The sequence below is a fragment of the Ovis aries genome, chromosome 24 (assembly GCF_016772045.2).
Source record: "Ovis aries strain OAR_USU_Benz2616 breed Rambouillet chromosome 24, ARS-UI_Ramb_v3.0, whole genome shotgun sequence".
Lineage (NCBI taxonomy): Eukaryota > Metazoa > Chordata > Mammalia > Artiodactyla > Bovidae > Ovis > Ovis aries.
Genome location: NC_056077.1, coordinates 20,211,882 through 20,235,510, shown reverse-complemented (window position 1 = coordinate 20,235,510; position 23,629 = coordinate 20,211,882). Strand labels below are relative to the sequence as shown.

The window sequence follows — 23,629 nt, the reverse complement described above, 5'->3', positions numbered from 1 at the left end:
TGTGTGGGCACAACAAACTGTGGAAAATTCTTAAAGAGATGGGAATACCAGGCCACCTTATCTACCTCCTTTGAAACCTGTATGCAGGTCAAGAAACAACAGTTAGAACTGGACACAGAACAGTGGATTGGTTCCAGATTAGGAAAGGAGTACATAGGCTGTATATTGTCACCCTGCTTATTTAACTTCTATGCAGAGTACGTCATGCAAAATGCCAGGCTGGATGAAGCACAAGCTGGAATCAAGACTGCCAGCAGAAATATCAGTAATCTCAGGTATGCAGATGACATCATCCTTATGGCAGAAAGTGAAGAACTAAAGAGCCTCTTGATGAAAGTGAAAGAGGAGAGTGAAAAAGCTGGCTTAAAACTCAACATTCAAAAGACTAAGATCACAGCATCTGGTCCCATCCCATCACTAATGGCAGATAGATGGGCAGACAGTGAAAATAGTGACAGACTTTTATTTTCTGGGCTCCAAAATCACTGCAGGTGGTGACTGCAGAAATGAAATTAAAAGATGCTTGCTCCTTGAAAGAAAAACTATGACAAACTTAGTGTATTAAAAAGCAGAGACACTACTTTGCTAACAAAGGTTTGTATAGTCAAAGCTATGGTTCTTCCAGTAGTCACGTATGGATGTGACAGTGGGACCATAAAGAAGGCTGAGTGCTGAAGAGTTGATGCTTTTGAACAGTGGTATTGGAGGAGACTTCTGCAAGGAGATCAAACCAGTCAATCCTAAAGGAAATCAGTCCTGAATATTCATTGGAAGGATCGATGCTGAAGCTCCAATTACTTTGGCCACCTGATGCAAAGAGCCAATTCATTTGAAAAAACCCTGATGCTGGCAAAGATTGAAGGCAGGAGGAAAAGGGGACGGGAGAGGATGAGATGGTTGGATGGCATCACGGACTCAATGGACATGAGTTTGAGCAACCTCCAGGAGATGGTGAAGGACAGAGAAGTTTGTCGTGTTGCAGTTCATGGGGTCACAAAGAATCAGACACAACTGAGTGACTGAACTACAACAACAACGATGATGAACTTAGGCGCCAGGTGAAATCAAGTCAGTACTGCTATCTTCCAATAACGTTCATGTTTTTTCTATCCACAAGGATAGACCCCTTGGTGAGAAGATGGTTGAGACCATGACATGAAGGGGGAGTTGGCATTTATAATACAGAAAGGACTGATTTAGGGTTCATTTTGTAGTTCATGTACTTGTTAGGCATAGTAGGGAATACAATGAGGTATAACACATAGTCCTTAAAGTACGTTCCTAAATCCTCAAGGAAGTTAAAGTATGTTCCTAAATCCTCAAAACCAGTCAATTTTATAGGAAACAATATGTAAAAAAAAAAAAGAAAAAAGAACAAGGGCAGGAGAATGTCTTTGGCTGAGAAGACTAAAGAAAATCTTGAGATGGTGGACTGTGAAGGATTGGCAGGATAGAAAGTTTCTTTCAGAGTGAGGAGGAAAAATACCAAACCTGACGATTAGATTGAATCATATGAAACTGCCAATATTGGACTCTTGGTGACCTTTAAAAATTTAAAATAGTTTAACCTAATGGTAAGTTAGTTGAATGAGGAAGATACACAGACTTCCTGAGTTGACAAGGAAGCTATCTGCAGATCTGATGGGATTGAGCCTCTGCCTCCACACCAGGCAGACAGTTACCAAATACCCTGAGAATAGCATTTACAGTCCTTATGCATTCCTTCTGAAATGGCATCATTAAGGACAAGTTATGTGATGTTAAACAGATCTTCATTTGCTTACATTTATGACATCAGCGTCAGCTACCGCATCAATCTGCTGAAGGACTGTGGATGGCGGCGTGTATGAACCAGCAGCTAGAGCCTGGCACCCAACTTCATCCAGGAAACCCTCAGAAGATTCCACTGACATGAGGTACCCAGCTTTCAGCTTGTTCCTGTCCAGTGAAAGGTATGTAAGTAAAGCAGAAGGCAGTTTTATGGAGCAAGTTAAAGTATGTTCCTAAATCCTTAAACATGTTTCAGTAAATATGCAAACTAACAGCTTTGAAATTTTAAGAGTGCTAAAGGTCTCCATTCCATTTCTTCAGTTTACCAACTATTTTATTATTTACATTATCATTTTGAAAGCTGTCATTGTAAGATTATACTAAAAACCCGAAAGAATGCATTTTGCTTTTAGATTAGAACTCAGCTCTAGTTAAAAATATTTTAGTGTGAAGTCTTGATTACTGAAGGAATTCTAGTTTCCTAATATACTTTTGGTGATAATATTAGACATCTCTACTAAAGAAAATACCTGTGTAGGCTCTTCTCACTGTCCCTTTAGCAGCATGCTGTGGACTGGGATTTGTCTCATTGAGGACAGAACAAATGGGGAAGGAGAATATAGAATAAGCTCCTATAGCTTAAATATGGGCACAAAAGTGTGAATTTGAAATACAATCCAATTCATAATTATCCCAGAAAGAAACTGGTGTTCAATAAGGCACTTGAGTTATTTAACTCAAACTCTGTAGCAAGACCTCCATTTAGACATAATTACAACTTAATGTAGCAATTTTACCACACTGTCAGCTTAACTGAAAAAAGATTTTACCTGCAGTAAACTTTACCAAGAGATTATTAGTTTGTCCCTTCAGCAATGACACCTCACTTTCTCTCTTTCAATACAGGACTAAGAACCTTACCAAAAATGTATCAACTCCATCAAAATGGCAGGAAATAAACAGAACTTGGCATTAATAACCAAAATTCTACACTTATTAAGAAAATAAATTTTCTTAAATAAATTAAGACTTGAAACAGATTTTTCCTAAGTTTATCCAGTGTTTCAGTTTGTTATAAGCATCTGTTTCTGATGCAGTCATGAAGAGCTGCACCCTATCAGTCCTTGGTTCCATGTATACAACATTTAATAAAGTGTGTTGTACATTTGAGAGATGCACTTTTCAGTGTGTACAGTGTGAAAAATGTAATAATACTAATGAGAAGAGAAATGGTAAAAGGTTGTTCCCTCCTGGGTTGTAATTCACCATCATAACTTCCTTTGTGGACAATACTAAATGATCTTGAAGACTGTCTGAGTTTTAGGATTTACGTTTTGAATTGTCCTAAATGGATGAAATCAAATTTAAATGTTTTCATCTCCTGTATGAAAATGCAAGCTGATCTGTAACTCTGTCCATAGTTTGTCTCTTTTAGAGAAACTCCCAGAACTACTGAGTTAACAGGTGTTTGTTAGCACTTGCTGTTAGCACAGTGAAGACAGTGGGATTTAAAAATCACCAAATAGATGGATGGTGCCATTTTTTAAACAGGTATCTTATTGTCTATCAAATCAGTAAAGAGGAAAAAAAAAGCTGCTAGTGGTTATGATGGAACAGGCACTCCTGATGATGGATTATAAACTGGTACAACCTTTTAATACTGTGACTGCAAAATATATAAACACAAACATATATTTTAATGCAGAGACTTTCATTATAATATTTATAACTCTTGGCTCAATTGCAAATCTATACCAAAAGGTAATGTGAAATATGAAATTTTTTTAAGCCCAAAGATATCCTTTATAGTTTACAATTTCCAACTGTCAACAAGTATATTCTGACATACCAATTAATTCAGTAATCTGAATAAATGAAAACCACATTATAAAGAGAAATCATTGGTTAGTAATGATAGATAATTATTAATAACTATATATCTTAGTTATTTATTAACAACTATATATGCAGTATTAACAATTATGTTTAAAAATGGTGAAGAAAATATTCAAAATGTTAACAATTATATCTCTAGGTGGTAGGAATGTATTTTCCTCTCCTTTAAATACTTTTTCATACTTTTCAATCCTATTGTACCTTTGTTACAATAGTATTGTAACTAGAAAAAATACAGCTTTCCAATAATTGAAAGTTAATACTGAAACTTACTTAGCAGCTTGGACATCTGGATTAGAAAGGTTTCCTTGAGCAATTGTTTTTACTTGGTTATAAGCAGCCTTGATAACCTAGGATAGAGAAGTAAAAGCTGGTCATCTTTGATCAGTGCCAGAGTCTCCTGCAGTATTCCAGATGCTCCTCTATGAGGCAGAAACACAAGATGGAAATAGTTGTGTCCATCTGGAATTCGTTAAGTCATTAGATGCTGCTTACACTTCCAATAAAGCAGCTGTTTGTACAATATCCAAGTAGCCAAGCTTCTTATAAACATTAAGGGGCAGGGGGCACAGGATGGCAGTAGGGTTTAGGAAAAGAAAACTCAGAGATTTATAATTGCTTATGAAGAATAAGCACCTTTTAAATTTCCCCAGGCTCTCAAAGCATCATGTAATTAATATTGCTCTCTCTTACTATTCACTAAGAAGAAAGCAGTAAACCATACAGAGCCAATCTGTGAAGACTGTCCATGCCTGGAATGCTGGAGTCATGAAGGAATCAAGTTCTAGTGATGTGAGTGGGTATAATAAACCTGGCCCATGATTTGCTCCATCCTAACCTTGGCATCATTTGGGGTCTGTTAACTTACTTTACCCTCCAAGTGAGCTACCTATTTCCATACCCATACCCCAGACCTGAACTCTGAAATCCTCAATTCCAAGACCTTTGGCCTGTCTTTAATCATGCTATCCATATCTTCCATTTTTGTCAACATCTCTAGTTCCTTGTTCACTTTCAATCTATCATGTCCCTCGGGGTTTACTTCTTTAGCCTAAATCCATGAATTAAACATGATTTAGCTTCCTACCTCACCAGGGATGTACTTCCTCATCTCTGATATCCTGTTCTCCCATCAGCCTTTATGTCCAAGGATAAAATGTCTACTTATACTTTGGATCCTGCTTGCTCTTACTTTTACAGATTTAATCCACCTATAATTTCCTATCTCCTACATTCACTCCAATTTCTTTCATTTCAGTATGAATGTCTGTCTCTTCCTATTCAATCTCTCAGTGTAAACTCTACTAAAATCCCACCCACTCCCCTATACCTGCACCAACTTTGCATTTCTTTCTTCTCATTCATTTCTTAATATTTTAAATTATAGTTCACTTCCAATAGTCTTGTAAAAACTGATATTGTCCAAGTTTGCTAAAACTAGCAGACTTCCCTGTGGTAACTAAAGGGATGTTAATATAGAGTAGGTCAAAAGATTGTTAACCAGTCTCCCTTTCTTGGTCTCCAAATATACCAGTTTCTCTTCTTTTTGTTTTCTTGGCCATTTCCCCTAGCTTGACCTTCAGTTTTCTTCTCCTACAAACTTTTGTATGTAACCCTGATTTCAACACACTTTTTCTGTTGAGGACTCCCAGTATACATCTTGGCCTTGACTTCTCTTGAGTTCTCCATTTAGATACCCTAGAGGCAACTTAATGTCACATGTCCACACAGAACCAAAATACCAAGGAGTCGTTTCCTCCCTCTTTCCTGGAAGGATCAGTATATACATTTTCCATTTCTAACTTTCTTCCATAGCAGATAACACTTAAATGATATTACACTAGACAGAGATTGGATAATCACTGTATTCAAACATTCTATATTTTTACTAAAAAAATGTTAACAGGAGAAAAAAATCTGGTGAGAATTTTTCAGTTTGCAACTTACATCTCCAGCAGATGCAGCTTGTGAGATAGTGTAGAACCCAAAGAGTCCAGAATCTGAGTAACTGGCATTAAAAGCAGAAACCTGAAATATAATGAAACTTTACTATAGGTCATTCTACCAGGTAAAACGGTACAGTTTCCCTAAGGTTGACTAGAAAAAATATGTACCTTCATAGTATAAGCAAAGAGATAAATTAATATTTCAATTAACTGATTCTATTAAGGACTGAAGTGTTCTGTACACAGGTTACCATTTTCAGAACTATAACTTTTCTCATTTAACTCTTTCTAAAATGGATTGCTCACCTTCCTTGGTATTGTCTAACCTTTTGATGATTAAGGGTTAATGCAAACAGTAACCGGTAAACATTACTGCTATAGACTCAGTACAGCTGAGTGATGCAGATTATGTCCTTGACATGAGACACACCTGCTTTCTTCCCTCTGTTGGTGGTGACTTCCTTTTCACCAGTTCACTTTTTCTTTTTCTACAGACCAAAGTCGAAGGGTTAGAAAACTTTTTCTGCTTAGTCGCAGGTGTCCAGGGGAGCAAAAAGTTTAGCCTCTGGAAAACAGGGGTATTTCTGTGTGTAGTCTGAGTCGAGTGTTAAGCTCCTTGAGGTGGATATGACATCCTAGTAAAGTGCTTTTCAGTGTTTACGTGGACCAGTAACCTAAGGGTCACTCATCTGTGTCTGAGTACTGTGTGCTCAGCTGTATCTGACTCTGCAACCTCATGGATTGCAGCCTGCCAGGCTCCTCTGTCCACGGAAATTTTCTAGGCAAGAACAATGGAGTGGGCTGCCATTTCCTATTGCAGGGGATCTTCTGGACCCAGGGATTGACACCACATCTCTTGTATCTCTTGCTTTGGGAGGTGGGTTCTTTACCAGCAACGACACCTGGGAAGTCCAAGGATCACGTGAGTTGTTATAAAAAACACACTTTCAGGTTCCCACAACAGATCCACTCACTAAGATCACCACGGATGAAGTCTGGGAGCCCGAATTTTAAACTATATTCCAAGTGAAGTTTGAAAACCATGTGTTTGGTCTATATGAAGCACACAAAGATAGGCACTTCAATCACTTGAAGTTTAATTACAATTCTGAGACTAACCTAGTCATTCTCCAAATTTCTGGCCAAATTCTAAAGTAGGAATTTCTGTTAAATTATGTCACTGGATTAAACTCCAACTATCCAAAGCATCATTAACGTTCAATGGAAAAGAGTAAAGCATAAAAAAAGAAAACAGAGTAGATCACAGACTGGAAGAAAGACCATTTGGAGGAACTCTAATTTAGGACTAATTTAAGATAATGGTTTGAAAACTGTGCTCCATGGACCCCTAAGGCTCTGTTTAGAAGATTCCAAGGGTTTCACTATCAAGTAAGCCTTCTACTTTTTTAAAAGCAAAAGCTTTTGTGTTGGGCACTGCAGCTTGGAAGTGGTATTAAAAAAGGCTCCTCTGCTTAAAAAAAAAGTCTGACACAACCACTCAAGTATTAAAAGGAACGATAAAAAGAGAAGACTGATTTAATTTCCACTGTTAAATGTCAAATGGCCAAAGACTTACTAAAACATAACCTACCTGTGCCATGCGCTATTGCTGAAATTATGAACAATACTTAACCCTACAATTTTGTGTTACTTTTTATCATTGAGTACAGCACTTTAACAGCATCATCTTTTTCGATTTTAAATAGCTCAGCTGAGTTCCTTCACTTCTACTACCTTTGTTCATAGTAGTAATGCCTTCTAAAGCCCACTTGACTTCACATTCCAGAATGTACAGCTCTAGGTGAGTGACCACACCATCACGATTATCCAGTCATTAAGACCTTTCTTGTATAGTTCTTCTGTGTATTCTTTCCACCCCTTCTTAATCTCTTCTGCTTCTGTTAGGTCCTTACTGTTTCTGTCCTTTATGGTGTCCATCCTTGCGTGAAATGTTCACGTAGTTATCTCCAGTTTCTTGAAGAGCTTGCTGGTCTTTTCCATTCTAGTGTTTTCCTCTATTTCACTGTCCATTTAAGAAGGCCTTCTCATCTCTCTCTTTGTTGTTCTCTGAACTCTGCATTCAGTTTTGGGTACATCTTTCCCTTTCTCCCTTGCCTTTCACTTCTCTTCTTCATTGAGCTATCTGTAAAGCCTCCTCAACCACACGCTGCATTCCTGCATTTCTTTGGGACAGTTTTGGTCACTGCCTACTATACAATGTTACGAAGCTACATCCATAGTTCTTCAGGCACTCTGTCTACCAGATATAATCCTCTGAATCTATTCATCACCTCCAGTGTGTAATCATAGGGGATTTGATTTAGGTCATATCTGAATGGCCAGTGGTTTTCCCTACTGTCTTCGATTTAAGCCTTAATTTTGCAATAAGGAGCTCATGATTTGAGCCATAGTCTTGTTTTTTGTTGACTACACAGAACTTCTTCATCTTTGGCTGCAAAGAATATAATCAATCTGATTTTGGTACTAACCATCTGGTGATGTCCATGTGAACAGCCTTCTCTTGTATTGCTGGAAAGGGTGTTTGCTATGACTAAAGTGTTCTCTTGACAAAACTCTGTTAGCCTTTGCCCTGTTTCATTTTGTACTCCAAGGCCAGACTTGCCTGTTATTCTAGGTATCTCTTGACTCCCTATGATGAAAAGGACACCTTTTTTTGGTGTTAGTTCAAAATTGGGACAGGAGTGCAACCAAGGCTATATATGCAGAGTGCATCATGCGAAATGCCAGGCTTGATGTATCACAAGCTGATGATACCTCCGTGATGGTAGAAAGCAAACAGAATGAGGGTGAAAGAGTAGGCTCCTAAATCACTGTGGACGATGACTGCAGCCATGAAAGTAAGACGCTTGCCCCAGGGCAAGAAAACTAAGACAAACCTAGATAGCTATTAAAAACTGGAGACATCACTTTGCTAAAGTCCATATAGTCAAAGCTATGGTTTTTCCTGTAGTCATGTATGGATATGAGAGTTGGACCATAAAAAAGGCTGAGCGCCAAAGAACTGATGCTTTTGAATTGTGGTGCTGGAGAAGACTCTTGAGAGTCCCTTGGACGGCAAGGAGATCAAACCAGTCAATCCTAAACTATTGCTGAAGCTTAAACTTCAGTTAAGTTCACTGAACTGAACTGCTCTAATACTTCGGCCACCTGATGCAAACAACTGACTTATTGGAAAAGATTCTGATGCTTGGACAGATTGAAGGCAAAAGAAGTGGGCAGCAGAGGATGAGTCTGTTAGGCAGAACCACCGACTTAATGGACATTCAGTTCAGTTTAGTCGCTCAGCCGTGTCCGACTCTGTGACCCCATGAACCGCAGCACGCCAGGCCTCCCTGTCCATCATGAACTTCCGGAGTCCACCAAAACCCATGTCCATTGAGTCGGTGATGCCATCCAGCCATCTCATCCTCTGTCGTCCCCTTCTCCTCCTGCCCTTAATCTTTCCCAGTATCAGTATCCTCATTTGTCTTTTCAAATGAGTCAGCTCTTCGCATCAGGTGGCCAAAGTATTGGAGTTTCAACTTCAACATCAGTCCTTCCAACGAACACCCAGGACTGATCTCCTTTAGGATGGACTGGTTGATCTCCTTGCAGTCCAAGGGACTCTCAAGAGTCTTCTCCAACATCACAGCTCAAAAGCATCAATTCTTCTGTGTTCAGCTTTCTTTATAGTCCAACTCTCACATCTATACATGACCACTGGAAAAACCATAGCCTTGACTAGACAGACCTTTGTTGGCAAAGTAGTATCTCTGCTTTTTAATATGCTCTCTAGGTCGGTCATAACTTTTCTTCCAAGGAGTGTTTTTTAATTTCATGGCTGCAGTCACCATCTGCAGTGCTTTTGGCGCCCAGAAAAATAAAGTCTGACACTGTGTGCCCATCTATCTGCCATGAAGTGATGGGACCAGATGCCATGATCTTAGTTTTCTGAACGTTGAGCTTTAAAGCCAACTTTTTCACTTTCATCAAGAGGCTCTTTAGTTCTTCCTCACTTTCTGCCATAAGGGTGGTGTCACCTGCATATCTGAGGTTATTGATATTTCTCCCGGCAATCTTGATTCCTTCCAGCTTGTGCTTCTTCCAGCCCAGCGTTTCTCATGATATACTCTGCATGTAAGTTAAATAAGCACGGTGACATGAACATGAAGTTCATGGACATGAAGTTTATGGACATGAAGTTGAGCAAACTCCAAGAGAGAGTGGAATTTTGGATTTTTTAAGCATTCAATTCTTATTTTTATATTAGAATAACAGTAAGTTTTTGATAGACCCACTAACGTACTAAAATTAAGCCTGGCTGCCTCTTCAATTTTACAAAGATTTTCTTTGAGTCATCTTAAATTTTAAAAGCAGATTAACACTTAGATCAAGTTCCCAGGACAACACTATAAACATTAAGCCTTTGAAAACAAAAGGAAAGATGTTCACTGTTCAGACTCACATCAAATGGCTGGTGAACTCCCTTGGCAACAGCCTGGTACAGAGAGCTGGTGGCATTGCTGCCCCTCTTAACATGTGGTCCAGCACCGAGGACGTGCTGGAGAACACTGAACGCATTTGCTTCTGCACTTCCTATGGCTGCACTCTCTGCTACAAGAGCAGCATGGACGAGACTGTCTCCATTCTGTTCTCGAATTTCACCTGGGGCCATGTAAAGAAAGAGCAAAGAAGAAAGCATTTTTTGGTTTTATTCTTCAATATTCTCTATTAGATGGTATTACTGCATTAAGATGAAGCATTTCTCTGGCCTGGTCTTCTCCTTGCTATCCTGTCCTTCCCCCAACACATTCACAAACATACTTAACACATAATACCCAAGCAATTGATACTTTCCACAATGATTCTCTCTCTTTCCACATTGATACTGTTTAGTAGTAAACAATCAGGCCTATTATACTCCAATATGCTATTGTGGGGGAGAGGCGGCATCCTGGTAAATTAACCGTAACAGAACAAAATGCTTACCTCCACGGTACTTGGCTTTTGCACCAGATAAACCAAGGCCACCCCTTATGTTAAGAAACTGTTCAGCAACCTGCTTTAGAACAGGATGACTCACACCTGTCAGTAGAAACAAAAACAAAAAACACTACAGAACCAGAATTTCTAAAACACAATTGTAAATACCTACTATTTTAAAAATGCTTCATTATATAATTAAAATATTATAATGCTCTTACAGAGATATGCATTTACAGCTTTATTATATATTCATCTAGAACCTTTTTCCTATGTAAATACTAATATTGTCCTTTTTATTTTTAAAATGGTGTCTTCTATTGATAGTTTCTAAATTGTCTTTTGTAATTTACTTCTGAGTGGACTACACCAAACATTTAATGGTTATAAAGAATTCTATTATACTGATGTACCATTATTTATTTAATCAATCTCTTCCTGATGGACATGACTGATGCTTGCACAATACTGCAATAAGCACCAAGAGGCATTTTTAAAAGGAACGAAGAGATACTCCACAAAATGGGAAAAATATTTGCAAATCATGTATCTGGTAAGGATTAGTATCCAGAATACATAAAATACTCTTACAACTCAACAATGAAGAACAAACAACCCAATTAAAAAATGGCAAGCACTTGAACGAACATTTCTCCAAAGGAGACACATAAACAGCCAAGAAGCACAAAAAAAGTTGTTCAATGTTATCAATCAGTACAATCAAAAACCACAATGGGATACCACCTCATAAGACATATGACAGTACATATTGGTGAGGATGTGGAGAAGTTGGAATCCTTATACACTGTTGGTGGGAAAATAAAATGGGTTCAACTGCTTTGGAAAACAGTTTCATAGTTCTTCAAAGTGTTAAATAGAGAGATATCCTATATCCTAATCCTAGCAATTCTACTCCTACGTATACACCCAAAAGAATGAAAAAGATATTTTGTTAAAAAACTTACACGTGAATGTTTATATTCTTAATAGCTAAAACATGCAGGAACAACCCAAATGTCCAAATGGTGAATGAACAAAATGTAATGAAATGTTTTTCAGCCAGAAAAGGGAACGGAACATTTGTACATGCTGTAGTATGGATGTACCTTAAAAACATTATGCTAAGTGACTAAGTGGAAGAAGTCAGTTGCAGAAGCTATTACTGTATAATTCTCTTTGTATGAAATGTCCAGAATAGTCAGCTCTCTACAGATAAAAAGTAGACTGCCAGTTGTCGGATGCAAGGAGGTGGAATGAGGAGTAACTGCTAATGAGTATGGGGTTTCTTCTGGGGATGATGAAAATGTTCTGAAATTAGATAGTGGCAATAGCTGCACAACTCTGAGTATCTAAAAACCACAAACTACACATTTTAGAAAGGTGAATTTTACACAATGTGAATTATACCTCAATTATTATTTATAAAACAAATGAACAGAATCCAACTACTGCAAACAATATTCTTTTGTAAACTTATCAAAATATTTCCGAAGGGTAAATTCTTAAAATAGACCTCCAAAAATATACCAGTTTACACTCCTACCAATAATTTTTGAGTGCCTATTTCTCCATACCTTGGTTAATACTGGGTAGTGTCAATCTTTTAATTTTTGCCAACTTCACAGATTAAAAATTTCTTAGTTATTACATCTTTTACAATAACTGTATACACACATAATACACTTTTTGCATGAATTGTTTGTTCATCCCTTTGTCGATTTCTCTATTAAACTGTACTTAAAAGCTCTTTGTAAAAAGCTCTTTGCTTAGAGAAATTTGCCTTTTGTCATAGGTTTTGCAAATACTGTAATGAATTTAAAAGTTAGTACTTAAAAAAAAAAGACTAGCCTTTTTCTTTTCAGAGTTGTGGAGGATTTATTTACATGCTATAAAACTGTGTTGAGGATATTTTAAAAATTTTATTGATGTATAGCTGATTAACAATGTTGTGTTAATTTCTGTTGTACAGGAAAGTGATTCAGTTATACATATACTTTTTCATTATGGTTTATCACAGGAAACTGAATATAGTTCTCTGTGCTATATAGTAGGACCTTGTTGCTTATACATTCTATCTATACTAGTTTGTATCTACTAATCCCAAATTCCCAATCTTCCCTCCCTGACACCCCTCAGCAACCACAATTCTGTTCTCTAGGCGTCTGTTTCTGTTTCACAGATATGTTCATTAGTGCTGTATTTTAGATTCCACGTGTAAGTGGTATCATGTGGTACTTCTTTCTCTTTCTGACTTACTTCACTTAATATGATAATGTTTACATCCATCATGTTGCTGCAAGTGGCATTATTTCATTCTTTTTAATGGCTGAATAATATTCTATTGTATATATGTACCATATCTTCCTCATCCATTCATTTGTCAGTGGACATTCCGGTTGTTTCCATGAAAGACTAGCTATTAAAATCCTATCAGGGCTTCCCTGGTGCCTCAGTGATAAAGAATCTGCATGCGAATGCAGGAGACACAGGTCTGGGATTGATCCTCGATCTGCAAAGATCTCAAACGTTGCGGGGCACTTAAGCCTGTGCGCCACAACTACTGAAGACTTACAGCCTGTGCTCGGCAACAAGAGAAGTCATCACAGTGAGGAGCCTGTGCATTACAACTAGAGAGTAGCCTCCGCTCTCTGCAACTAGAGAAAAGGCTATGCAGCAACAAAGATCCAGCACAGCCAAATAAATTTAAAAAATTATGTGCATAAAAATCCTATCATATACTGACTTTCTGACATAAAACAGGGTAGTTCTCAAATTTTGTTCAATCCAGTAATCACATAATTATAGCTTAAGGGACTACTCTTTTTTAAAGTAACTCATACAGAGACAATGAAACAATATCTTTATTCTTAACTATAAGTGCAGCATCTACTAAGAGTGCACCTTAGTTTCTCTTTTTTCGATTAACCACTTTCTAAAATGAGACAGAACAACATATGGAGAACTGTGTAATCAGAATTTAAGAAAATACCCAAGTGAGTATATTATAAATTGAGGCTGGTTACCAATATAGTGATAGAATTACAATGCACTGGAAAGGTGTCCCCTTCACTACCCCAACAATTACAAAAGGAAAAGTCAGCAACCTCAGGGAATTTCCTGACTATCTACCACTTTCTCTGGGAGCCAAGAAACATGGAACTGTAAGTTATCTAGATGTTGATATAACTGTAAAAGATGTATATATACACAGTTACATATGATAGTATCTGATTTTACAGTTTCAAGGATAATTCTACCTTCTCATTGAATATAGCTTCCTGTGCTATAACACAGGATCCTGTTGTTTATCTGTTCTATACATAATAGGTTGCATCTGCTCTTCCCAAACCAACCCTTTCCCGTGCTTCCCCCTTGGCAACCATAAGTCTGTTTTCTATGTTTGTCAGTTAAAAGAACTACTCTTAAAAGAAGCAAACTGACATGCAGGTAATTGCCAACTTACCAAGTCCAATCAAAGCCATTCTTGCACTTGTAAAATGATTCTGTACATAGTCATGTAACTGAGAAAGTAAAAACATTTATCTGGTTATACTGGTATAAATATAAAGAACTATAAAAATGTCAAAGTGCAGTTTAGCAGAAAATAAACAGGCTTAAAAGCTGCTGTAATAAACTATAAGGGACTTCCCAGTACTGAGTTAAATTGAGCTTTTAAAAACCACTGCTAGAACTGAATGTGGTGATGGTTATGTAACTCTGTGAATAGAATAAAAACCTGAATTGTGCATTTTAAATGGTGAACTGTATGGTATGTAAATTACATCTCAATGAAGCTGTTAATGAAAAAACAAAACAAAAATAAGAGCACATATTGGCTTGAACTTGAAGAAATGGGACGAAGTTTATGATTTTTATTATAATGTGATTTAAGTAGTACATCAGGTTCATCTTTATACAGGTAGTAATAAAGCACTGTTGTTAACACTCTACAGTAGAGTTAACAGTTATATCACTATATTCCTCTTGCCTGTCTGAAGATTTTTTTGCTATTAAGTTACTGTCTATACCAGGTTTTCCAACTTGGATGACTACAGAATTATTTTGGGAGCTTAAAAAATATTCGTTAATGTCTCCCTACTAATATAGGCTTATACAGTAGATTCAATGTGAGATCTTGGAATCTTTATATAAAAGTAGGGCTAAAACATGCATTCTCAACTATATTACTGTTCCCAAGAGAGTGAAAATTACTTCTTGGGGGAAGGGAAAAAAAAAAAAGAAAATCCTTCATATATAAAGTACAAATATACATACAGTGCATAAATAGATATACAGTATACCTGCGGTGTTAAAAATTCATGGCAAGGGGGTGGCATACAAGGTTCCCTGACTAATGTTTAGACTTGCTGAAGCTCAGTTTATTTAGAATTTGTGCCCTAAAATGAATGCTGTCTCCATCTATGGAGCCATCTTGGAAAGTCATATATTTTTTTCCTGGTGATGTTTTTCTACTGAATGCTGCTTTTGCTCAAAGTGTTCCAGCACCAATTTCTTTAGAATTTCCTTTAGCCTAGGGATACATTTTAAAAATGCTAGTAACTTTGATAATCATGGTTAATATCTTGGTATTTGTCTATGATACACACACCTTACTTTTTGAAAAATGGGACCCCTTAATATACTCTATTCATAAATTATGAATGAAATTTCTGTAATGAATTCATAAAGTATGAATGAATGAAATTTCTGTTCAGAACGTAATTCTGAAATTTCTGTAACTCCCCACCAGGGAATTGCCCCTTTCATAATAAACACTTTTTTTTTTTTTTTTAGCTGAAAGATACACAAGAACTGTTCAGACAGAATTTTAGTTAAAAAGCAAGTTGATGAATGGGCAATTTCCTGGTGGTTCAGGACTCTGCTCTTTATTGCAGGGGACATGGGTTTGATCCCTGGTAGGGGAACTAAGCTCCCACAAGCTGCGTAGTATAGCCAAAAAAAAAAAAAAAAAAGGCAGCAAAGTGATGGGAAAAAAAAGCAAGCAAGAGAATCTCTAAAATTAGAAGACAAGAAAATTAGCTAACAAAACTGAGTGGTAGATGAACATTCAAATTAATGTGAAAATGAGCACATTTAAAAATGTAAGGTGTTTTATCAGTACCTCATCTGGTGTTACTTTTCCAATCCTATAATCAGGACAATATAAGGAATTAGCCAAGGCATTTCTGTAAGCGGCAGCATGCAAATTTTCAATGACGTCTGTAAAATAAGTAAAGAAGCAGTTACAGAAACATTGTTTAAATAAAGACAACACCATGTAGAGAGCCTCGAAAACAATTATACAACTTTGGTCATCGCATTCAAGCACTGAAAATTTATTATCATTTAACCTCTAGCAACTTCTAAAATTCTGCCAGTCAAATGTGCTGAGAAAAATAAGATTCTCTGATAGCAGCCTATAAATGTCAGAATCCACCTGAAGAGGTATGCCTGGGCAGAGAGATACCAGCCAGGAGACTACAATAACTGTTCAGGCACAAAGGATGAGGGCTGGAGCCTCACTGCTACCAGTGGGGAAGAAAGCTACTCAGGACAGAAAAGTCATCTCTTCTACAATTTTACTATTCTATTTCTTTTATCAAAGGTCTGGGGTAATAAACTTATCACCATGAAATATAATATGAGCAAACAGGAGTCAAGCACTCACTATGTTCCAGACACTTGACAGGCCTGCATGTGAATGAAGTCCCTGCCATTCTGAGCCCCTGCAGTTGGTCGCCTGTTTATACCTCAGTGGGCTACCTGCACATTTCTGCTCCTACCAGAAGTCCTATGACTTCTGAGAATCAGTGGTGCTTTTTTTATCTTACAGATTGGTTCTGCCAGATATGCTTGTCAAGATTATATAACCAAACATTCTATAAACACAAACATGAATACAGAAAAGGTTTTTTAAAATTAAGTTGATTGCTTTGGAAAAACCCAATAAAAGGGAGCTGGCTAAACAACAGCAGTAATATATAACAGTAAAAGTAGCAGCAGCAGCAATAAATTGCTGCCAGATTTGGTGTAAGTAAAACAATCATTAAAAAACACCAGGGGGTGCTCTGAAACAACCTAGAGGGGTGGGACAGGGAGGGAGGTTTAGGAGGGAGGGGACATATATATACATATGGCTGATTCATGTTGATTTAAAGCAGAAACCACCACAATACTGTAATTATCCTTCAATTAAAGATAAAAGACTGTTAAAAAACAAAAAACACCAGGGAACTTTCCAGGTGGCACAGTGCTAAGAATCCATCTGCCAATGCAGGGTACATGGGCTTGATCCCTGGTCTGGGAAGATTCCACATGCCGAGGAGCAACTAAGCCTGTGCGCCACAACTACTGAACCTGCAGGCCTGGAGCCCATGCTCCACAGCAAGAGAAGCCCGCTCCCCTACACTAGATAAAATCTGCACGCAGCATGGAAGATCCAGTGCAACCAATAAATAAATAAACAAAACAAAAAATCAGTGGTGGGAGGATGGGCATAAAACACAGGTGAAAGGCCTAGGATAATAAATTTACATATTAACGATGAAAAGTAATCAATACAAATGTTTAGAAATGAACAATGTTTTAAAAAGTGGACAAATTTTTGGAAAGTGTATTTTCAAACCCAAGGAGAAAAAGAATTTCAACAGCAGTTTTATTTCTCTAAAAACTGATTTTCTCGAAATCCCAGTATCTTAGAAACAACCGAATATAATCTAAAAGTGCACTTACGAGCCTGTGGATTCTGAAAAGCCACAGCTTTGTCAATCCTGAGCTGAGACTGAAGGGCAGCTACCTCCCAGCGTCGAAATTCTGGTGCTGTGGTGACATTGAGCAGGAACTCCATTAGAATATCACTACAGAAGACATGAAGCTCAGAGTTACCAGTCAAAAATTTAAAACGAACATCCATTCTACATAACTGTAATGCTTTTTATTCAACTTTAGGCAGTTTGTGAATAATAATCCAAAACCAACATCAGAGGTCATGCCACATTGAAAAAAAAAAAAAGAGTAGAACTGAGCAACTAAGTATCACAGGTACTCACACATCGTCCCGCAGGCATTCCACAGTATAGGCCATGTTTTCCCTTGTTGAAGTCACGCTGAGTCAAAAATAAATTACAGTGAATTATCTAAATCAGAAGAATAAGCTTTCTCTTTTATCTTCATGAAATCAATCTTTTGGAAAAAATATTTTGAAGGATAAAAAGTATAAGTAATAGTGAACAAAAATATGCACACTCAACTAAAGATTTTAAGTATTAAAAAAAATCTTAAATAAAAGAAGAGTTAAGTATTTCAACTTGACAAAAAGGAAGAAAGTCCTGACATATTACACTTGGATAAACCTTGAAAACATTTTGCTCAGTGAAGTCAGTCAGTCATGAAAAGGTAACAAATACTGTCTGATTCCACTGATATGAGGTACCTAGTCAAAATCATGGAAACAACACAGAATGGTGCTTGCCTGGGGCTGAGGGAAGGGAAGGTAGTGTTTAATAGCTACAGAATTTGGGTTGAGGAAGATGAAAACATTCTGGAGATGGGTGGTGGTGATGGTTGCTCAATGACACTTATTATAGAACTACACATGTTAAAGGTGGTAAATTTTATCTTATATATATTTTACCACAACTTAAAAAAGAAAAGGCAATTTTAAAGTTGAAGATCTCTTTGTATCCTTCCTAGGCTCTCACACTTTCTCCCACTTGAGACAAACATAATTATAAGCATTATATATTATTTTGTTAAAAACCTCCTCATACCTCCAAAATATCTTAAAACTTGTTTTCCACAAAACATTTTGTTAAGTCTGCCATGTTGATACAGACTGAATTCATTTCTTAACTGCTATTCATTCCTAACTGTAGTAGTCCCAGCATATTATTGTATCATACTTTACTTATCCACCTCTTTAAAAACAGGCATTTAGATTGTTTCCAGTCACAACATAAAGAATTCCTTTGTGCATGTGGATTAAAAACTGTTAGGTTGTAGAATATGCTCATTTTTAATATTAACTGATATTTCTTGATTCTTTCCTAAGTAGCTGTATCAACTCATACTCCCACCAGCAGTATAAAATGGTATTGAACTGTTGATTATAAGTAAAGATCATTGTTTCTGGCCTCCTCTTCTGGGAACAGCCTATTCCTATCTTTGTTCCTATCCATTTACTCTTTGGTTGTTTTCCTAATTTGCAGTTCTTTATTTTTCCAAATAATCCTCTCCATATTACATATGTTACAAATACCTACTTTTAGTTACTTAGATTTTTACTTTCAGGCATAAAGATGTTTTACATTTATGCAGTCAAATTCATCAGTCTTTTCCTTCTTGTGCCTTAAGAAACTGTTAACCACCTTGATAACACGAGAAAAGTTCCTTTACAACTGATCATCTTCTGGTGTTTTCATTATTTCCGATTATTTATTTTTAACAAACCTTAATTTACCACCAACTGCTTCAATTCCACGGGTTATCTTGAAAGATGAAGCTCCTTTTGTAGTCTTGGAAAAGAAAAAAACAACCATTTTTGGTAGTTTTTAATGCCAAGTTTGCCAAACATCACTTTATGTCAAAATCTAATGTCTGTCATTAAATTCAAAAGGAACACTAACTAAAAATACTGCCTCCTTTTAAGAAATACCCAACAAAGTTGACCCAAAAGCACAAGTATAGATTTTTATATGAAGCACATTTAGATAAAAATTCAGTTATCAAATACATGCTTGTTGGATTCATCAATCTATTGTGAAAGCGATTTGCATATGGGAAAAAGTAATTTTCTTTCAATTTCTGGCACTTCTTTTTAAAAATTAAAAATGTCCTTTTTTGGTACATGATTCTTTTATTGTTTAAAAAATTAATTAATTTATTTTAATTGGAAGCTAATTACTTTACAATATTGTGGTGGTTTTTGCCATATATTGACATGAATCAGCCATGGATGTACATGTGTCTTGCCACCCTAAAAATGTTGTCTTTTTACTGATTCCTTATGCTCTAGCATGAACATCTGGATGGGCGCTAATTTACTGCTTCTCTATGATAAGTATCCTGTGATTTTTCATGCTATATTAGAGGTCTGTACTAAAATTCATGTCTACCCAAGAACCTACAAAAGTGACCCTGTTTGGAAATAGCCTTTGCAGATGTAAATATTTAAAATGAGGTCATGCTGGCTAAGAGTGCCCTTCAGTAAGAGGGATATTTGGACACAGAAACACAGACAGACAGGGCCACATGAAATCAGGGGCAATATTGGAATGATGCAGCTGCAAGCCAAGGAATGAAAAGGACTGCTGGCAACCACCAGAAGCTGTGGGTGACACAAAGGCAAGATTCTTCCTAGAGCCTTCAGAGGGAGTATGGCTCTACTGACACCATGACTTTGACTTCTAGCCTCTAGAACTGCGACAGGATAAACTCCTGTTGTTTAAGCCAGACTGTCTGAAGTAATTTGTTATGGCAGCTCCAGGAAACTAACATAGGGGTGCTGCTTTTAGTTTTTCTTCTCTGTAGCACCAAGATATCACAGATTTCTAAACACACGGAAGTAGTAAAGATGCTTACCAAACTGGATGCAAGACGAAGCAAATGAGAAGTTCCTAAATTGTTGAAGTTCTCGTATCTGCTGCCTGCTTTAATGAACAAACCAATTCTTGATGCAGGAGCATAGTTTTCAAGGGAAGCAATCACTAAACCATTTGGTAACCTGGTAAACTGTATATAAAATAAATCAGGGATGTGATGAATGTCTTTATATTACCAAGAACAGTAAGGCATCTGTGTCCAGTGAGTAACTCAGGGGACTAACCTCGAGGTCCTGAGGATGTTGAGGCACTCCTGCAGGGGCTGCTGTGGCTTTAGCTTTAGGAGCAACTTTGAGGGAATAAAATCTCTAAATACAAAAAAAGACAGGTTACCACATTTCTCAAAAGGAGAGTGCACTGTATCTGAGTTGGCCCAAGCAATAGAGGGTGTTCAGTGGTAAAAAAACTCCATGGGAGGATTCAGCTGATTAACGTATTAACTAACCCACCAGTTTACCCATGCCACTCTTAAATCTCTATTTGTGATCTGTAGAGCTAGAAGAAACGCTGAGTTGAACATGTTCATTTCTTATATAAAGATTCACTGCATTTTATTTTACCCTTTAACAACCTTACTAGAGCTCCCAGTGGTCCTTTCTAGGCTCTAATGCTTTGGAACTTTTTCAAAAAGTGTGGAATAGCCACATTCATACCCTTTTATAGATTTCAGCATTACTGCTTCTCTTATCTGCCTAAAGAGTCTCATCTTTTTAGTCTACTTTCCAATGACTTCATTTCCTTAAATTATTTTAGTAACCTTTAAAAAGCATATCAAATAAAACTTCATCCAAGCCCCAAATATTTCCCATAGTATCTTCACTCTCTTTTGTGCTACATTAAGACTACACAACTAAAGGTTTTTTTTTTTTTTTTATCTTCTTTGACTAATATATCCTGAGATTAACAATAGGTACACCCACAGCAGATTCTCAAAATGTAATATGCAGCCATGGGAAGGGATCCTCTTACATGTCAGATAATGAATCAAAAATGTGCAATTTTATTCAGCTTTTTTTTGGCAAATGATATACAATGCCACAGAATTAATTTTGATTATGTCTAAGGATCATAAGATTACTAGTGGAGATGTTGAGAATTAAACCTTAGTACTCCCAGGATTAAATGAACATGCTGCCTGAGTTTCCCAAGGAGCCCCTCAGAGGCTGCATCGTACTTCATGTTGTCCAGGAGGGCTGCTGGTTGTGCATTCAGCTTCAATGCTGTACTGTCAAAAAGTTGGTTCCTAGTTTTCATTTGCTGTTCAGTTCAGTTCAGTCCTCAGTTGTGTCCGACTCTCTGCGACCACGTGACCCCCAGGATTCCCTGTCCATCAACCAACTGCTGAAGTTTACCCAAACTCATGTCCATTGAGTTGGTGATATCATCTAACCATCTCATTCTCTCATCCGCCCTTTTCCTCCTCCCTTCAATCTTTCCTAACATCAGGGTCTTTTCAAACGAGTCAGCTCTTTGCATCAGGTGGCCAAAGTATTGGAGTTTCAGCTTCAACATCAATCCTTCCAGTGAACACCCAGGACTGATTTCCTTTAGGATGGACTGGTCAGATCTCCTTGCAGTCCAACGGACTCTCAAGAGTCTTCTCCAACACCACAGTTCAAAAGCATCAATTCTTCTGCGCTCAGCTTTCTTTATAGTCCAACTCTCACATCCATATGTGACTACTGGAAAAACCATAGCCTTGACTAGATGGACCTTTGTTGACAAAGTGATGTCTCTGCTTTTTAATATGCTGTCTAGGTTGGTCATAACTTTCCTTAGCACTTTCAAATTATAAATTACCATTAGCTTTGCTTTATTATCAACAATTTCATTCACTGGGTGTGGTACAGTTAACTCTACTAGTGTTTCTAGCTTTTGATTTTTCCAAAAAGTAAAAAAATTAAGATATGTGGGCACATCAGTCGCTAAGGTAGATTTAGGTGCTCTCCTCTCAAATGTGCCTGAGCAGTGACACTTTGTTGATAACGTACTTTCTATAATTTGTTCCAGTCAAACCTGTTGCAAAGATTTATCCTAGTAACTGTCCATACAATTACTATTTTGTTTTAATAACAAAAGATGTATAAGTTTATTCTTATGTAAAGTAAATGCTTTAAGTAGAAACAACAATTGCTTTCAAGCTTACTGCAATTTGTTTACATTGGTCCTCTTCAACTCTGTTACCTTTGAGTTCTTTTTTCTACTGAAAGGTGAGGATGGAATGAATGAGGAGGAGGTTTTGAGCTCTTTTGCCAGTCCAACTGGACTTCCCTCTAAGGGTTATTAAAATCACCGGTTAGTTTGGGGTGCTAAGAAGGCTAAGAGAATTACAGTCTAAATCATGGTCATTTGTATAATTCATAGTTTATATATTTAAATATTAAGTACCTGGAAACTCCATTCCCTGGTTTTTCAGAAGCTTCTAGTACTACGTTACTTAGCAACCCAGGCTCTCCTGGTATTTTGAGCTGGATAACTCTGTTGCGGGTACCTCTGAGCTCTGAAGGATGTTCAGCAGTAGCACTCCCCCGCCCCTCAGGTTGTCACAACCAAAAATGTCTCTAGATATTGCCAAATGTCCTCTGGGGGCAAAATTGGCCTCGAAGAGTTGTTTTAAACTCAGAGGTTGAAACTGTCCCCTCTTGATAACCACCAGTCCACAATGATATAACACCGATACTGGAGTTTTCTCCAAGTGACAGCTATGTGTCACTCGGACATGGAGGAGGAGCCTTAAGAAGCTCTAAAGGGAGGGCTAAGAACCCCTCCTGGATAATATTAAAACAAGATCAAGAAAAGCACACTTTATGCAGCCATGACACGACAGTAACAATCAAGTTCCAGGTTCACTGAAAAACGCTATACAGGTATTAGCTCATTTTTTTTCTTATGATTTTACTCATAAGCCCATTTAACAGTTGGAGCAGCTGATGCTACATGATATGCCAAGAAACAAAGGCAGCAGCTGATAGGGTAGGGATCGGGGACTAGGTCTACATTGGCCTCCTGCGACCCATATTTCGCGGGCTTCTTCACCTGCACGCAAGTGCAGCAATGACCTTCAAAGGTGTCTCCACCGAATCGCTTCACCTCTGCTCTCAAGCCCTCTCTCTCTCAACTCTGCACGTTTTCCTGCATTAGGTCTCCTCTGCTCAGAGCACGAGCGGGCCTTCCAACGCCTGACCCACCCAGCCTGGAGCCCAGTTGGCCTGCAGGGTTCAGCTGAAGGGCAGAACGAAGCCCAGCGCCCAAGGGCCCCAAACCAGGCAACTCCGGTCCGTATGACCTTGCTGACCATCTGCTTTCCAACCCTTTCCCAAGCCCGCCAGCTGTGCTCACCGAGAGGGCCCCGGCTCTGGTTAACAGCTTCATTGCTCAAGACTGTTCTGAGCCGCGGTCACTGCCGCCTTAGAAGAAAGCAAGATGGTGGCTGAC

The 23,629-nt window shown here is 37.7% G+C and overlaps 1 protein-coding gene across 1 annotated transcript in view; it reads right to left on the bottom strand.

The window, feature by feature from the left end:
- Window positions 1-23,629, bottom strand: part of LOC101102527 (cytochrome b-c1 complex subunit 2, mitochondrial) — a 25,461-nt gene extending 1,832 nt beyond the window's left edge. Inside the window, exons 1-13 of the mRNA XM_004020830.4 lie at window positions 23,534-23,629; window positions 20,419-20,502; window positions 20,175-20,324; window positions 19,044-19,108; window positions 17,645-17,701; window positions 17,328-17,452; window positions 15,718-15,815; window positions 14,059-14,116; window positions 10,602-10,697; window positions 10,078-10,277; window positions 5,614-5,694; window positions 3,940-4,016; window positions 1,785-1,938 (exon numbers count right to left, since the gene is read on the bottom strand). Coding sequence (XP_004020879.1) covers window positions 1,785-1,938; window positions 3,940-4,016; window positions 5,614-5,694; window positions 10,078-10,277; window positions 10,602-10,697; window positions 14,059-14,116; window positions 15,718-15,815; window positions 17,328-17,452; window positions 17,645-17,701; window positions 19,044-19,108; window positions 20,175-20,324; window positions 20,419-20,502; window positions 23,534-23,566 — 1,278 coding nt within the window. The 5' untranslated portion in view covers window positions 23,567-23,629. The remainder of the gene's footprint in view (window positions 1-1,784; window positions 1,939-3,939; window positions 4,017-5,613; window positions 5,695-10,077; window positions 10,278-10,601; window positions 10,698-14,058; window positions 14,117-15,717; window positions 15,816-17,327; window positions 17,453-17,644; window positions 17,702-19,043; window positions 19,109-20,174; window positions 20,325-20,418; window positions 20,503-23,533) is intronic.